The sequence below is a fragment of the Pongo abelii genome, chromosome 12 (assembly GCF_028885655.2).
Source record: "Pongo abelii isolate AG06213 chromosome 12, NHGRI_mPonAbe1-v2.0_pri, whole genome shotgun sequence".
NCBI classification, from domain to species: Eukaryota; Metazoa; Chordata; class Mammalia; order Primates; family Hominidae; genus Pongo; species Pongo abelii.
Genome location: NC_071997.2, coordinates 58446380 through 58464594, shown reverse-complemented (window position 1 = coordinate 58464594; position 18215 = coordinate 58446380). Strand labels below are relative to the sequence as shown.

General features: G+C 41.3%; 1 protein-coding gene across 4 annotated transcripts in view; it reads left to right on the top strand.

The window, feature by feature from the left end:
- STAMBP (STAM binding protein) overlaps positions 1-18215 on the top strand; it is a 35096-nt gene that overhangs the window by 461 nt on the left and 16420 nt on the right. For 2 of the 4 annotated variants that reach the window (XM_009237168.4, NM_001131152.2), the window contains 4 exon segments: positions 24-129; positions 1444-1658; positions 16766-16841; positions 17120-17215. In XM_009237168.4, the coding sequence (XP_009235443.2) occupies positions 1456-1658; positions 16766-16841; positions 17120-17215 (375 nt within the window). In that variant the 5' untranslated portion in view covers positions 24-129; positions 1444-1455. 4 annotated transcript variants of the gene reach the window in all.

Here is an 18215-nt window from a genome sequence, read left to right as displayed (position 1 = left end):
CCGCCTTTCCCCCTCATTTGCAGATGCTGCATCCCCTTTTTGGAATTGCTCAACCGGGTGGTAACCGGCGCCGCTTCCTGGCCTCGGGAAGTGGTTCCTTTCTTAACCCACAAGAACCTCTCCCAAGAGGTACTGAGATGCAACAAGCATCCTCTGTTTCAGTTAACTTTCATGGGCCGTGGACTAGGTTTACTAATTACTTGGGGAGGTTTTAGATATGCTTGCGGCTTTCTGAGTCCTTAAAGAGGCCTCGTGAGAGATGGACTATCTCTGCATCCCTAGTAGTCCTCACGGCTTTTGTGCTATTAGTGAGGGTGTTTTAGAGGGGAAGGTTTGTGGAGGAATTGTGACCCGAATATTGAAGAGACCCAAAGATGGAATTGGCTGAGGGAAGACTACCCCTGAGAAGAACTGGATAGATAAATGAAACTGAAATGTGAGGATGCCTGGGCGGATTGGAATCCTGACTGAAGCAAAAGATCTCTGTTGGGGAGGGCCAGTTGCCACAGGGCCTTGAATTCCAAGATTTATTCTACTATAGTTTGTATATTCTAGAGCATACTGATTAGGGTTTGCTGTAATGCAATGTGTGTCAAATGCTCAGATTTATTTTGGAGATGATAGTGGTGATATCTGGTTGGAATTTGGAATCTGGTTCTAACAGCAACTGTATCTAGAAAGAGTAGAAGTACTGGAGTTTTGGGACACCAGGGGTTTTTGCAATGCAAGTTACCATCGTGCCTTTTTGTTATTCAGTGTTTAGTCTATGAAGATGAGTAAATGGTTGTTTTCAAGATTCAAATCCCTTGCCATAATAATGATGAATGAATGATTTTATAGATTGACCGTAGTTGTTTAGTGAGCAGAGTTACAGTTATGAGCATTAATTCCCAGACCAGTTACCCTAACTCACCTTGTGCTCAAGTATGAAAAAGGACACCACAGAAAATGTCAGTTACTCTCAGATTAAGTAAAAATGGTCAACCTTGAAGTTAGTTAACAATCCTCACGAAAGTTCACTGAGTGCACTCTGCCAGGTACTGGGGTGAAGGTACGTGGGTATCTGGAAGGAGAAATAATAGAAAATAAAAGATGCTGTTCCCACTTTTACAGTGCTGTGGGCGGAGCCCCCTAATGGCAAGGAATTTGATTAACTTGAACTGAACCTTTGGTTGGTCCACTGGGGTTCTATTCCTTATAGCACCTAATTATGGTACAGGGGTTGTACGTTTTCTAGTCTGCCAGTCCTCTCATCGTTGCGATTTGGGCTTCCTTGAGGGTCTCAGCCTTCTTGTAGGAAAGTCCTTATTTAATAGGAGCCACAGCATTTGGTATGTTTCTCTTATATTTTCTTCTTAAGGTAGAGGTCTGTGAGATAAACTGTAGACTGTGCTGGGATGATGAGGGCAACGATATTGATGCCGTCTGTTTTTTCTGTCTCAGAACTTGGTCCTGATGTCTGACCATGGAGATGTGAGCCTCCCGCCCGAAGACCGGGTGAGGGCTCTCTCCCAGCTGGGTAGTGCGGTAGAGGTGAATGAAGACATTCCACCCCGTCGGTACTTCCGCTCTGGAGTTGAGATTATCCGAATGGCATCCATTTACTCTGAGGAAGGCAACATTGAACATGCCTTCATCCTCTATAACAAGTATATCACGTAAGACACCTACAGTTTCCTTTTTCCTTTCTGGTGACTGGTGCCTCGCCTATTTGGCTCAGAATTGCTAAAACCACAGAACTTCACAATATCATCAACATTAATCATTTTTGCTGGCAACTCCTACATATTGGCTGTCCTTGCCGTTCAAAGACATGAGTGCTGAAGGTGTTATTTTCATGACTCAGTAATTTATGAGTAAGAGATTTAGTTCTTTGGCCTATGCCCACATAGCCCAGCTGTTAGACAAAAGAGTTGGTGGTTAAACTAGACATATTATGTACTGATGAATGCTTTTACTGTTCTCTTTCTACTAAAGCAGCCAATCATAGGATTATTGTTGGGGTCTAGCAGAGCCAAAATTCCTCACTTGTACTTATTTTGTAGCAAACTTAGTGATACAGGAAAAAATTTTTTCCTCTTAACCTTTATCATAATCATGCAAATCATCAAATAATTAGTAACTGCCTACAGTTTGTGTGGCTCATCATAATAAGACCTTTCCCTTAAGTTATTTATCATCTTAGGGTAGGCAGCATAAGTAGAAGATTTCAGTACTATTAACAGCAAACAACTTCTAAAACTCCATTGACAATGATACGTAATTTAGAAAGGAAATAATGTTAAAGGTCTCATTTATCATTTCTAATCTTGTTCTTTCACAATACCAGGACTTTTAAAAAAATAATTACAATGTATTTGGTTCTTAGTAGCTCATAGTGTATTTCACCTGCATAATGTCATTTGATCTTCACAGTTCTGTGTGCATGGAATAGGGTACACTACCCTACATTCTACGTATGAGGAAACAAACTCAGTGTTTGGTGATATGCTCATGTTTGAAGTGACAAAACCTTGGTTTTCTGACTCCTAATTCAGGATTTGTTCTACAACATAGGTCCTGTTCTTGTTTTCCATTTAGTAATGTTCTAGAGTCAGAGGTAGTCTTTTGAGATCATAGTCATGAGCCACACTGGCTATTTTTTGGTTATTTATTTTACTACTGATTTTTGAGTAGGAGATATATATATATAGTGCACAATTCAGAGGCACAAAAGAATAACTATAGTTAAAAAGTAAGTCTCGGCCAGGCGCAGTGGCTCTCGCCTGTAATCCCAGCACTTTGGGAGGCCAAGGCAGGTAGATCACCTGAGGTCAGGAGTTCAAGACCAGCTTGGCCAACATGGCAAAACCCCGTCTCTACTAAAAATACAAAAATTAGTCAGGCATGGTGGCGTGTGCCTGTAATCCCAGCTACTTGGGAGGCTAAGGCAGGAGAATCACTTGAAACCAGGAGGCAGAGGTTGTAGTGAGCCGAGATCATGCCACTGCACTCCAGGACTCCAGACTAGGTGGCAAAGCAAGACTGTTTCAAAAAAAAAAAATTCTCCCCACCCACTCCTCTTTTCCCCCTAAACCCTCAGTTCTCCTCCCCAGAGACAATCACTCTTAATAGTTTCTTAGATATCTTCCAAGAGATGATATACACATACCAGTTTTATCACATTAAGTTTTTGATCACATACTCCTCTAAAGCAGGGCTTTTCAACTTTGGCTCTATTGACCTTTTGGACTGAATAATTCTTTGTGGTGGGAGCTGTCCTGTGTGTTACAGAATGTTTAGCAGCATCCCTGGTTTCTGCTCACCAGATGCCAGTATCCCCCCTCCCCACAGTGTGACGACCAAAAATGTCACCAGACATTATCTGATGTTCTCCCAGGGGCAGAATCACCTCTGAGAACCAGTGCTCCAAAGAAAAGTATGTGGAAGAGTGGACTGTCTAGGATTCATACTGTAATTGTAGAGTGGAGAAATGGGACTGCTATTGTCTTTTTTATTTAGAAGTGTTGCCTGTGTTAAGAGGAGAAAACCTTAGACAAGTTAAATTTAACAGAGTTTAATCCAGTAGAAAAAGGTTCAGGGAACACTCAGGACCAAAAGTGGTGCAGAATGTTCCACCCCATAGTGGAGGTTGTACAGGCTATATTTATAGTCAGAGAAAAGGAAATGAGATACAGAAATAGCCTGATTGGCTACAGTTATGTGTTTGCCTTATTTGGTCATGTTTTGGCAGGCTTTAGCCTCCAATTGGCTGGAGGTTTCAGCTGCTATGATTGGCTGAGACTCAGCTATTTGTTATACTTGTAACCTAACTCTTATGTTAAGTTACAGTTTGTTTATACATTAAATTAGGTTACAGTTCACTATCTTTGGAGGCAGCTTTAACTTAACACCTGTTTCCTTAAAGATCTGTAGTTCTTTAATGCCATTATGCCATGTCATGTGGCCTCAATATTGTTAAGGTTTCATAGAATTATAATTATATTTCTGCTTCTCTTTGCTGTTATGAGTTTTTCATTCCTAGGCACACTATTTATTTTCCTGCACAGTTTTTTTGACTCTGTCTTCTTTATATACTCTACTGCTGGTAGAAAGAATATTCTTATGTATTTCCTATAAGCTTGTAGATTGTTCTCTCAGAATGAAACCCAGGGACACAATTCCTCTGGAGAAACACTGATTCAGAAAGTTCAGTAGAATCATGGAATCACTGCACCAGGTATTTTCTGAAGGGCCTTCAGAATCCTATTGCCCCACAATAGAAAGGGCTTTCAGGGCAAAGACCATATTCATTCAACACATATGTATTGAGTATACCTGCTATCTACATGGCACTGCACTAGGTCCTGGACAGCAGTGAGTAAAATGGCCCCTGTCCTTATTGGTGTTCCTTTATAGGTATGGGAGAAGACAATAAACAGATATGCAAATAAATACAGCTGACCCTTGAGCAACACAGAGGTTAGCACCAATCCCCCATGCAATCAAAAATATACATATAGTCGGGCACAGTGGCTCACACCTGTAATCCCATCACTTTGGGAGGCCGAAGTGGATGGATCACTTGAGGTCAGGAGTTCAAGACAAGCCTTGTCAACATGGTGAAACCCCGTCTCTACTAAAAATACAAAAATTAGCTTGGTGTGGTGGCGGGTGCCTGTAACCCCAGCTACTTGGGAGACTAAGGCAGGAGAATTGCTTGAACTTAGGAAATGGAGGTTGCAGTTAGCCGAGATCACGCCACTGCATTCCAGCCTGGGGACAGAGCAAGATCATGTCTTTAAAAAAAAAAAAAATATATATATATATATATATATAAAAGTTTTGACTCCCCAGAAACTTAACTACTAATAGCCTACTGTTGACTGGAAGCCTTATTGATAACGTGGTCAGTTATCACATACTTTATATATTGTATGTATTATGTACTATATTCTTACAGAAAAGTAAGCTTGAGAAAAGAAAATGTTATTAAGAAAATCATAAAGAATAGAAAATATAGATACTATTTGTTAAGTGGAAGTGGATCATTATGAAGGTCTTCATCCTTGTCATCTTCATGTTGAGTAGGCTGAGAAAGAGGAGGGGTTGGTCTTGTTGTCTTAGGGGTAGCAGTGGCAGAAGTAAATCCATGTATAAATGGGCCCACACCATTGAAACCCATGTTGTCCAAAAGTCAGCTGTAGTCGAAATAAGGAAAATACTTAAGAGTACTGTGATAGAGAATAAGCAGGGGTTTATGACTAGAGTAGTCAGGGTAAGGTCTGTCTGAGAAGACAAGATTTGAGCTGAGACTTGAGGGATGCAATAAAGTTGGTCATTCCAAGAGCGTAGGGCAGAGCATTAAAACACAGGTAACGATGTGTTTAGAAGTGCTTAGGTGGGAAAGACCTTAGCATATTCTGGGGATTGAAAGATCATTGTGTTTGGACTATAGCCAGAGAAAAGCAGGTTGACTCCAGGTAAGGCTGGAGAGGCAAGTGGGGCTGGATCATGCAGGACTTTATGGGCCATGGTGAGGAGTCTGTTTTTTATCTTGAGGGTAACAGCAAGCCATTGAAAAGTTTTAAGTGGGATTCAGACCTAAATTTACTTACTGTTTTTTAAAAGAGATGAGGTCTAGGCCGGGCACAGTGGCTCATGCCTGTGATCTCAGCCCTTTGGGAGGCCACCCAGAAGTTCGAGGCCAGCCTGGCCAACATGGTGAAACCCCATCTCTACTAAAAATACAAAACTTAGCCAGGCGTGGTGGCCTACGTCTATAATCCCAGCTACCCAGGAGGCTGAGGCAGAAGACTTGCATGAACCCGGGAGGCAGACGTTTCAGTGAGCCGAGATCGCAGCACTGCACTCCGGCCTGGGTGATAGAGCGAGACTCGGTCTCAAAAAAAAAGAGATGTCACTAATGTTGCCCAGGCTGGTCTCGAACTCCTGGACGCAAGCGATCCTCCCATCTCAGCCTCCCAAAGTGCTGGGATTACAGGTGTGAGCCTCCATGCCCAATCAATATTTTAAAGTATAAATTTTGGCAGTTGTGTGGTAAATGGTGGAACAAGTGTTAAGAGAAGGCAGGGAGACTAGTTAGGAAGTTCTTGCAGGCTGGTGGCTTGAAGTAGTGTGGCAACATGGAAAGAGACAGATGGATTTGGTATTTTGGAGGTTAGGTCCATAGGACTTACTAATCACTTAGGAAAAAAGATACTGCGGAGGTTGTTGTCGTGTTTCTGCCTTGAACAACTTAAACGAAGGGGTAGTCCATGTATTGAGATGGGAAAGGTGGTATCTAAAGAGGGCTGGGTAGCGGGGGGATTTAACCGTTCACGTTTGGGGTTTTTTTGACATGTTAAAATTTGAGATGCCTGTGAGATATCCAAGTAGAGATGTCAAGTGGGAGGTTGAATGTACCAGTCTGAATTCAGAAGACTGAAGTCTGGGCTGGAAGTACAGACAAGGGAGTCCTCAGCATACAGATGGTTCTGAAGTCATGAGAATGGCTGAGATTTTCTTTTTCTTTTTTATTTTTCTCCTGTAGAAATTAATTTTATTCTTATTCAGACTATTTTCAAAAGAAGCAGTGGGGCACTGTTTTTCTAAAAATATGCCTTTATAGATTTTTATATATGTATATAATAAAATCGATACAAGTATTTACGTGATTGCTACATACAAAATTACAGCACTGTGATATGTACACATCTACAGGTACATTCTTTCCCTGCTGTGCTTTCCCCGTGTGAAGGAGGGAGACTGAATCAGTTGTGAGCAGCCGAGGGCTGGCCTGGCTGCGGAGCCTCTGAATGGGGGCTTGGGTGGAGAAGGTGAGGCGACTGCCGAGGCAGGAGCAGCAGCTGTTGCAGGGCTCTCCTGCAGGCCAGCAGGCAGCATCTGGAGGCTCCCGGCAGCCTCCCCCTCCCCTCCGCCCCGTGGTGCCCGTGCTGCCCTCAAGGTGGGGTGGCTGACCACAGACCCCTCTGGTGCCATTCTGTGGCCTGGACTTGCTTGGCTGGGCCAAGAAGTTGTGTATGTGAGGGGTGGAGGAGGGAGCTGTGGGAGGAGTAGACCCCATCCAGCCCCAGCCCTGAGCAGGGGAAAGGGCTGGATGGCTAAAGCCTGCAGATGACTGGTGAGAACACTCCGCTTGGCCCGGCACTGCTAAGGGTCAGAGACTAGAGGCTGGGAGGGAGAGCAGTGGCCGCTAGCTGGAGAACAGGGCCTTCTTCCTCCCTGGGGCTCAGAGGGTGGCCTCAGCTGAGCTTGAGTAAGCCCGGCTCTTAGGCCCTGCAGCCAGAGGCTTGGCCTCTGCCAGCAGAGGTGCATACACGCTGGGGAGGGGCTGCCATCTCTACTTCAACCCTTGGGCTGGGGGCTGGGGAAGAAATGGAAGCTTAGGCCTGGCCCGCTGCCCTGTAGGATCAGGTCCCCGGGGCTCAGGATTCCTGAGGCATGCAGAGAAGGGCCTGAGAATGCCTGAGATTTTCTAGTGAAGGGGCTCTTAATCTGGGGTCCAGGAACCTCACAGAGATTCATTGATAGAATTCAGGGGATCTGTGAACCGGAATAGGAAAAACTTTTCTTGTTTTTTCTAACCAGTGACTGAAATTTAGCATTTCCTTCCATTTTGAATGTAGGCCTCAAAGTACAGTTGTAGTAATAATATTTGTAATTTTGTCACCAGTAGAAATCAAGATATTTTCATATTGCATTACAGTTGTTGCTGACATCTCAAAATAGCATCTAAACATCACTACTTCAGAATTACAGTACAGAATTATTAGACCTACAGCTGGATCCCATTATCAAATGCATTGATAAAGAACACATTAGGCCGGGCACAGTGGCTCACGCCTGTAATCCCAGCACTTTGGGAGGCCAAGGCTGGCAGATCACGAGGTCAGGAGATCGAGACCATCCTGGCTAACATGGTGAAACCCCATCTCTACTAAAAATATAAAAAATTAGCCTGGCATGGTGGCAGGTGCCTGTAGTCCCAGCTACTTGGAAGGCTGAGGCAGGAGAATGGCGTGAACCCGGGAGGCGGAGCTTGCAGTGAGCCGAGATTGTGTCACTGCACTCCAGCCTGGGCGACAGAGCGAGACTCCGTCTCAAAAAACAAAAAAACAAAAAACACATTAATACAGAAGAATATATCACAATTTTTAAAATTTTTGGAAACTGTTTTTCAATAAAATTGGGGTATTTTTGGTAATCCTTTGTACTTTAAGTTATACCTTTAAAAAATTGTTCTGAGAAGGGTCCATAGGCTTCAGCAGATGCCAGAAGGATCTATGGAACATAAAAGATCAAGTATCTTTGTTAATAAGACTAGGGAATGAGAAGAGAAGGAGCCTAGGACTGAGCCCTGAGGTTAGTTAATGGAGGGAGAGTCAACAGGGGAGACTTTCTTTGAAGGAAGCTTCAAGAGGCAGGAGGAAATCCAAGAGAGAATGGTGTGGTGTCGTGGGAGCCAAAAGAAGTTAGTGTTTGAAAAAGGAGAGTAGCCATCTATGTCAGATGGTTGAAGACAGAAGATTGGCCTTTGGGTTTGGTAAGATGATGTCATGGGTGATCTTGGTAAGCAATTTTGCTAGAAGGATTACAGAGACCCTAATTAGAGTGGGTAGAAAGGTGAATGGACAAGTAAGAAAGTGGAGGCAAAGGGTATAGACCTGAAGATGGCAAATTTTTTTCTATAAGGGACCAGAGAGTAAAAATTTTTGGTTTTGTAGGCTACTTGCTCTCTCTGTGACTACCTCTGCTTTATAGTGTGAAAGTAGCCATAGACAACACGTAAATGAATGGATGTGACTGGTTCCAATGACACTTTATTTACAAGAACAGATGGCTAGCTGGATTTGGCACACCAGCTGTAGTTTGCCAACCCCGGTATAGACAACTCTTTGGAGAAGTTTAGATGGGAAGGGAAGTAGAAAAATGGGGAAGTAGTTGAAGGGGGACAAGGAGCGTGTGAACATGTGTATGTATTTTAAGTTGGGAGATTTTAGAGCATGTTTTTGCTGATGGAAAAGGATCCTATGAAGGAGGAGAGGCTAACGGTCCAGAAGAGAGCTTAGCTGTACTAATAAACTCCTCAGAAGTCAAGAGGGGATAGGATTATGAGTACATGGATGCCTAAGGAATTGTTTTTTATGTCACTTAGTGTTATTTTGAGTGACATATTAGTGTTAACAGCAAGACTGATATGGGGAGTTTGTCTCTGTCACTTATAGGACCATTTAAAATGATGAACTACTAGGAGAGTTGGTGCGGATGAGATTTAGCAGCTCATTTACTTGATTTGTGGGATTTAGAGTTTAATTTGGAATTTTGTTGTATTGGCTTTACCTGAAGTAATTAATGTAGCTACCTTCACTTTTCTTGGAGATACCTTTAAAATCCTGATTCTGATTCTGATTCTGTGAACAGAAAATCACAGAAATTGCAAAGAAATTCTAGCTCAGTGATTCTCAGTCTGTTTTCTGTTGTATTTTACTTAGTACATTCCTATCAATAACAGTGGCTCAGCTTTGGCAGTTAGTACAACCAAGGAGAAAAGAGAGGAAGTATACATCTGCCTCACCACTCCTCTGCCTCCCCTACTACTGAGAATCATTGTTCTAGACCTTTTGTGGATACTTTCTTTACTTCAGGATTTTAAAAGGCATGTTTGTTCCTTTTCCTGGAGCAGTTCAGGCATCTTAATGATCTCAGGCATATTTCCCCCCTCAGTAGCTTCCCTAATGTAGGAATGCTTTGCCTTTTGCAGACCCCAGTATAGAAGAAAGAGTTCAGCATATTAAATCAGTACATATTTTCATGATGAGCGCAGACAATAAACCAGGCAGTGGATTCTTTCACAGCTTTTTATGGTCATCAACTAGGCTGCCCAGAGGGGAGTGAGAGTATTCAGGCAATTCCTGTCTGCTATGTGAACCTCCTGGAACACCAACCCTCTTTCTGAAAATGAACTGTCACCTGTGTTGAAAATGTTTGCTGGGATTGGGGTTTATAGACTGAAGAAGGTTCCATCTGTGATCATGCTTACCGTGCTGAGTAACTTTTAAGACTGGAAGTATCGAGATGAGGATCCTTAATGCATCCATGTTAAAGAACCTTTGCTTGACTTTTTGAATTAGTTGTTTTCATACAAAATTAACACTTATTCATGATTTTAAAAATTTTTCAAACACTACAAGGGAGATATTAAAGTGAAAAGAGAAGTCTCATCTATCAGAGGTGGCCACTATTTTATTTCTGGCATGGATGAGATGTGATTAAGCTCATAGGGGCCCCCATGTGTCCTTTTCCTTAAAGCATCAATGGGATCATACCATGTATTCTGTTCTGCGACTTGCTTTCTTCACAGTAGTGTCTTTCCATATCAGGACATATTGAGCCATCTCATTCTGCCTCAGGGCTATTCCATCTGCCTGGAACATGAATCTGGAACAGTTCCAGATTCTTGGCTCACTCTCGTCTAGTCCTTACTCAAATGCCTCCTTCTTAATGATGACTTCCTTAGCTGCTCTATCTAAAATTTCAACCATTCCCCTATCACTTTCTATCCCCCTTCCCTATTAATGACTTTCCTAGCATACTTCTGTTTATTGCCTGTTCCCCCACTGTAATGTACACTCTATGGTGGGGAGGAATATTTGACTGTGTTGTTCACTGCCATATCCCCAACCTTTAGAATAATTCTCGACCCCATAGTAGATGCTCAGTAAATATTCACTGAATGAATGGGTGAATGATTACATTGTCTTCACATTTGAATGCACATTATTTTTTAAACAATCCCCTATTGATGGACATTTAGGGTTTTTTTTTTCAGTTTTTCTACTTTTTTAAACAATGCTGTATTGAATATTTTTATACATATATCTTTGTACTGTTTTATAATGATCTCTAGGATAAATTCCTAGAGATAGAATTGTGAGTTTAAAGGATATACACATCTTAAGTTGGATGCGGTGGCTCACGTCTGTAATCCCAGCATTTCGGGAGGCTAATGCAGGCAGATCACCTGAGGTCAGGAGTTGGAGACCAGCCTGGTCAACATGGCGAAACCCCATCTCTACTAAAAATACACAAATTAGCTGGGCGTGGTAGCAGGTGCCTCTAATCCCAGCTACTCAGGAGGCTGAGGCAGGAGAATCACTTGAACCTGGGAGGTAGAGGTTGCAGTGAGCCGAGATTGCCCCACTGCAGTCCAACCAGGGCAGCAGAGCAAGACTCTGTCTCAAAAAAAAAAAATAAATAAATCAAAAAATAAATAAATAAATAGTACAAATTAAAAATAAAGGATATACACGTTTTAAATTTTGAATAATTAGCTTCCATTTTCCCTCCCTTAAGATAAAAGGTTATATTAATTTACAATCTTGCTAACACTGTATGGGGATCCCATTTCTCTATACCAGGTATGATCAACCTTTAAGCCCCATTTCTCTATACCAGGTATAATTAACCTTTACGCCTTTGCCAATCTGATGGATGAAAATGGTATCTCATCCTAATTTGAATTTCTTTAATTATGAGTGGATTCAGCATTATTTCATATATTCACCTTTTGTATTTAGTTTTCTGCTTATGTCTTCTTTTTTCATTGTTTACTAGGTCATTTTGCTTGTGTTTTTGCAATCATATCTTTGTTTGCTTTGGTACCTTTCCCCTCTCCAGGCTTCAACCAGATATAACCCCAGAGAACAGTACACATCTGGGCCACTGCTTTCTATCCCTGGAAAGTTTCTAGGGATAGAACTTTGAACCATGTAATGGAATCTAGTTTATAAGTATAGAAAAAACTCCCAGACCTGTACATGATGCTGGTGTTAGCATCTTCATCTCTTATTCTTGCTCACATTTTTTGTTTATTAGTTAAAAAAAAATTCATAGAAACCCATAGCAAATATTGACTATGTGCTAGATACTGTGTTTAGCATTTTATTATCTCTTCTAGTGTCACAGCAAGCCTGTCAGGGACTACTAGTTTGTCTCCATCTATACAATTTTATAGACAGGATATCAGCCATGTCCAACCCTTTGAATGCAAGGACTTTTTTGCTTATCTATGGTGGCAGATACCACCTTTTTTAAAGCTCATTAGCTAGTTAGTGTTAGTGTATTTTATGTATGGCCCAAGACAGTTTTTCTTCCAGTGTGGCCCAGGGAAGCTAAAAGGTTGGACACCCCTGCAAAAAACTGAGGGATGGTAAGATTAAGTGACTTGCCTAAGGTCACACAGCTAGTAAATGGCAAAACCAGGATTTGAGCCCAGGCACAGTGGCTCCAGAGCCAGCCCTACTAACCACTAAGTTCTTTTACCTCCAATATGAGTAATGGGGTATGTTGCCCATTGTCTGTTTCAGGAGACCTTTTTGCCCATCTATCCCCATTCAGAAAACTGGCTACAGTTGTTGAAGCAAGGGAAAGCTATTCGTATACAGGTCTGGGAGGTTTTTTTTGTTTGGTTTTTGTTTTTTTTTTTTTACTTATAAACTAGATTTCCATTACATGGTTCAAAGCCAAAGTAATATAAAGAGGTATTTGGTGAAAAGTTTCACGCCTACTCTTATCTGTTCTATTACCCCTGCCCTCATTTCTGTGTATACTTCCTGTTTCTTTGTATACTTACAAAGCAAAGTAAATAAATACGGCAGGTTAAATACGGCAGGTTGTCAAATAATGTCGTTTTGTCCAATGTCGTTTCGTTTTAATGTTGATGAGAAAAGAAAAATCCATTCCTGCCTGGGGCCACTGTCTGTGTGGAGTCTGCACATTCTCCCCATGTCTGTGTGGGTTTTCTCCGGGTATTCAAGTTTCTTCCCACACCCCAAAGGTCTGCACATTAGGTGAACCGGCATGTCTGAATTGTCCCCGGTCTGAGTGAGTGCAAGTGTATGTGTTAGTGTGCCCTGCGATGGGATGGCATCCTCTCCAGGGTTGGTTCCCGCCTTGGCCTTGAGCTGCTGGGATGGACTCTGGCCACCTGGGACTGAATAAGCAGGTAAATCATTTACTTACTTGTTTTTATAAGTCTTTCTTAAATGTATGTATAGCTCATATTTATTTCAGTGTTTAATATTAGAAGTGTTTTGGTCTGTATTTAGAAGTCTGGTGTTTTTTTGACCAGGATAGGTCAAAGGAACTTAACTCTTGTTTATGTCAATTAGTGCGTGGTAAAGTTGGTTTTGTTATATGTCATTGTGCTTAAAGTCACAGTTTCCAAGAACCTATCAACATTAAGGACTTACTGTGTATATGTACATACTTGTACATATATGTAATGTTTATTCATCAAATATTTATTGAGTGCCTCTTTATACAAGGCACTGTGCTGGCTTCCAAGGAGTATACAAAGAAGCATGAAACACAGAAATCTCTGGCCTCAGGAAGCTCACAGTCTAGTTCTGTAACAAGAGCATAAGTGAAAATAAAACATGGTGTTTATATGACATAGTACTTTCTTAGCTGATTCAGGCCTCAATACAAAGCACATTCAGCCTGCTAAAGGTAGTAAATATTAATATGTATCTTGGCTTTTGGGGCTAAGGTGAGAGTTCTACTGAATTATCTATCAGTCTCTAAAATATAAGAAATATATCTTATTTGCCCACTTTTTGATGGGGTTGTTTGTTTTTTTCTTGTAAATTTGATGGAGTTCATTGTAGATTTTGGATATTAGCCCTTTGTCAGATGAGTAGGTTGCGAAAATTTTCTCCCATTTTGTAGGTTGCCTGTTCACTCTGATGGTAGTTTCCTTTGCTGTGCAGAAGCTCTTTAGTTTAATTAGATCCCATTTGTCAATTTTGGCTTTTGTTGCCATTGCTTTTGGTGTTTTAGACATGAAGTCCTTGCCCATGCCTATGTCCTGAATGGTAATGCCTAGGTTTTCTTCTAGGGTTTTTATGGTTTTAGGTCCAACATTTAAGTCTTTAATCCATCTTGAATTGATTTTTGTATAAGGTGTAAGGAAGGGATCCAGTTTCAGCTTTCTACATATGGCTAGCCAGTTTTCCCAGCACCATTTATTAAATAGGGAATCCTTTCCCCATTTCTTGTTTTTGTCAGGTTTGTCAAAGATCAGATAGTTGTAGATATGTGGCATTATTTCTGACGGCTCTGTTCTGTTCCATTGATCTATATCTCTGTTTTGGTACCAGTACCATGCTGTTTTGGTTACTGTAGCCTTGTAGTATAGTTTGAAGTCAGGTAGTGTGATGACATGAACAGACATTTCTCAAAAGAAGACATTTATGCAGCCAAAAAACACATGAAAAAATGCTCACCATCACTGGCCATCAGAGAAATGCAAATCAAAACCACAATGAGATACCATCTCACACCAGTTAGAATGGCAATCATTAAAAAGTCAGGAAGCAACAGGTGCTGGAGAGGATGTGGAGAAATAGGAACACTTTTACACTGTTGGTGGGACTGTAAACTAGTTCAACCCTTGTGGAAGTCAGTGTGGCGATTCCTCAGGGATCTAGAACTAGAAATTCCATTCGACCCAGCCATCCCATTACTGGGTATATACCCAAAGGACTATAAATCATGCTGCTATAAAGACACATGCACACGTATGTTTATTGCGGCATTATTCACAATAGCAAAGACTTGGAACCAACCCAAATGTCCAACAATGATAGACTGGATTAAGAAAATGTGGCACATATACACCATGGAATACTATGCAGCCATAAAAAACGATGAGTTCATGTCCTTTGTAGGGACATGGATGAAATTGGAAATCATCATTCTCAGTAAACTATCGCAAGAACAAAAAACCAAACACCGCATATTCTCACTCATAGGTGGGAATTGAATAATGAGAACACATGGACACAGGAAGGGGAACATCACACTTCGGGGACTGTTGTGTGGTGGGGGGAGGGGGGAGGGATAGCATTGGGAGATATACCTAATGCTAGATGACGAGTTAGTGGGTGCGGCGCACCAGCATGGCACATGTATACTTATGTAACTTACCTGCACATTGCGCACATGTACCATAAAACCTAAAGTATAATAATAATAATAATAATAATAAAAGAAATATATCTTATTTATCTTAATAGATTCTTCAGGGCAGGACTTTATGGTTTGAACAAATGAATCTGTATTTCTTTTAAATATAGACTTCAAGGAAACTGTTTTATATCTTTCTTTTTTTTTTCAAATAGAGACAGGATCTCCCTCTGTCACCCAGGCTGGAGTGCAGTGGTGTGATCAAAGCTCACTGTAACCTCAGACTTCTGGGATCAAGAGATCCTCCTGCCTCAGCCTCCCAAGCAGCTGGGACTACAGGTGCATACCACCACACCCAGCTAATTTTTGTGTTTTTTTATGTTTTGTTATATATATTTGTGTGTGTATATATATAAATCTAAAAATATAAATAGAGACAAGGTCTCACCCTGTTACCCAGGCTGGTCTTGAACTCCTGGGCTCAAGCAGTCTTCCTGCCTCGGTCTCCCAAAATGCTGGGATTACAGGCATGAGCCACCGCACCCAGCCTCTTTTATATCTTCTTCATGAACCCAAAAGGAAGCTTTTTAAAGAACCATTTTTATTTTAGAGTCCATCCCTGCCTTGAGGAGCCTTATCAAGTTGGATCAAAATGAAACTTGTGTGCCTAATATAGAACTGAAGGATGAGGACTTATCTTTAGAAAGTTTGTTTTGGTGGGGATCATCTTTTTTCTTTATTGAGAATTCTTCTTCCAATTACTTCTGCCCCATGGGCGGTAAGTAGAAAAGAGTTTATCCCAATTACAATATAATATTTTAGAGCTATCAGCAAGCTACCTTCAATTTATTTTTTTTAATTTCAGTTTCTGTGTATTACAACTTAATTCTGTTAAAAGACATCTTTGTTCAGAATCCCTCCAGTAGTTCTAGACATTCCAGAAACCATATGGAAGAAATATGGTGTGGTGGTTAAAAGAATAGGCTCTGGAGCCAGCCAGCTCATATTGAAATTCTGAATCTGCCACTTTCTTTCTGTGACAAGTTACTGGACTTTTATTTATTTTCACGGCCCCTGAGTAGATGTCTTACATGTTAGAGATTTGTGAATTGATTCAGTTTATTCTCCCCACTGAGCTTTAGAGCCATGGACAAGAATGAAAGGATGAAATCTAGCATCTTATATTTACCTAAGCACTTTTCATCAAAGGCAATGCATACTAACGTGTAATATGCACATACTACCTGCATAGAACACATGCACTAAGTATTTCCATGCATTTTTGTATGATGCAAAGTAATATTCTTCTTTGAAGGAACACGAATCCCAAAGGAAAAAAGCCAAAGTTAAAGGTTACGTAAGAGCTAGAAGTAGTAAGGAAACATGGTTTTCTCTTACTTCCTGCCCATGGCTGCCAAACGGTTCTCTGAAGACTGCTTTGTGACAGAAGCCCTTTCCTTTCAAAGCCTGTCACGTCACAACACGAAAAAGATCTCTTTCTTTGGAGGTACACTTTTGGGCACAAGAAAGGCTTTTTAAAATTTTTTTGGCCATCCTTTTCATTGTAGGAGTCTGGTGCTTGCTGCCTAGTTTGGGAGTAGAGGAAAAGACTCTAGCTCTTTAGGGGGATAGAGATGGGAAAGGAGCATGGCCCAGCTGGGTGTACTAGCTCTCCCTCCGCTGCACTTCTGGAACCTTTCATGTAAGGGCTTCAGGATAAGGGGGTTTCATAGCTTTAGGCTCTTATGGACATTTGGACCATTTGCTTCATAATCATTTTGAACTGTTTCCTTAGGCTCTTTATTGAGAAACTACCAAAGCATCGAGATTACAAATCTGCTGTCATTCCTGAAAAGAAAGACACAGTAAAGGTGGGTCTTCACTTTCATTGTTGCCCATCTAAAAGCTTCAGAGCAGCACAGACTGACTTCAAGATAAAAGTAGTAGTCTCTGCATCTGAGTACCAGATCCTGCAATAGGAGATAAGGCCATTTCACCAGAACAATTCTGAAGTAGCAGGTATGGTACAGTAGGGGGTATTTTAAATCATTTTGGGAAATGTTGCAATCACCAACTTGACTTAAGTCTTCTTTTGGATTCTCTAATTTTCTGGCATTGTTCTAATTCTGTTTTCTGTTTTGTGTCTCAGAAATTAAAGGAGATTGCGTTTCCCAAAGCAGAAGAGCTGAAGGCAGAGCTGTTAAAACGATATACCAAAGAATACACAGAATATAATGAAGAAAAGGTCAGTATATAACAGCCAAGAAGAAAATTATTTTGGTTTTTTAGGCTGTGCCCTGGGATTGTAATATGACATTTCAATATATCCTGTGCTTTTAATGTGCTGTTTCACCTTTTTTGGGCAAAGACCAGAAACTCAAAAAAGTAGAACACCAGTGGTTAGGCTCAGGGTTGTAACACAGATATAGCCTATTTGTCGAAGAGAGTGACTTGAGGGACAGAAAATCTGTTGCCTACCTGCTATGTCTAGAGTGAGAATCTTAAGAACAATGAACATTCTCTCCAAAACATAGGTTTTTAGATCAGAGAATTTGAGGGTTTGATTCACATTTGGTTATACCTGAAGCTATTTATAAGAATTGACTTTTCAAGCTATTTTTCTTTTTTTTTTTTTGAGACAGTCTCACTCTGTCGCCTAGGCTGGAGTGCAGTGGCATGATCTCAGCTCACTGCAACCTCTGCCTCCCCGACTCAGGTGATTCTCCTACCTCAGCCTCCCAAGTGACTGGGACTACAGGCATCTGCCACCATACCCGGCTAATTTTTGTATTTTTAGTGGAGATGGGGTTTCACCATGTTGGCCAAGCTGGTCTCAAACTCCTGACCTCAAGTGATCCGCCTGCTTTGGCCTTCCAAAGTGCTGGGATTACAGGCGTGAGCCGCTGCACCCAGCCATTTCAAGCTATTTTCAAATGATTCTTTTTAGGAAGAGTCAGTTAAAACGTGGAGAAACTCCCAGGGCGCTGTCAGTGGCCAGCTGTGAATACATACTGCAGCCACTCACAGGCTGTTGTGTAGCTGTCTGCTGGTCTCTATTCTGGACTCTGATGTTGAAAATCAGCAGAGGGATGAACAGCTATGAGGTATATACTTCTAAAGCACCAAGTGAGTGTAAGCTTTAAGGAGGAGGTTATTACTTAGCATTTCTTTCTTTCTTTTTTTTTTTATCCAAATGCCACTCAAGTATTTCTTATTAGCTTAAAATGTCACTCTGTGTTGAACAA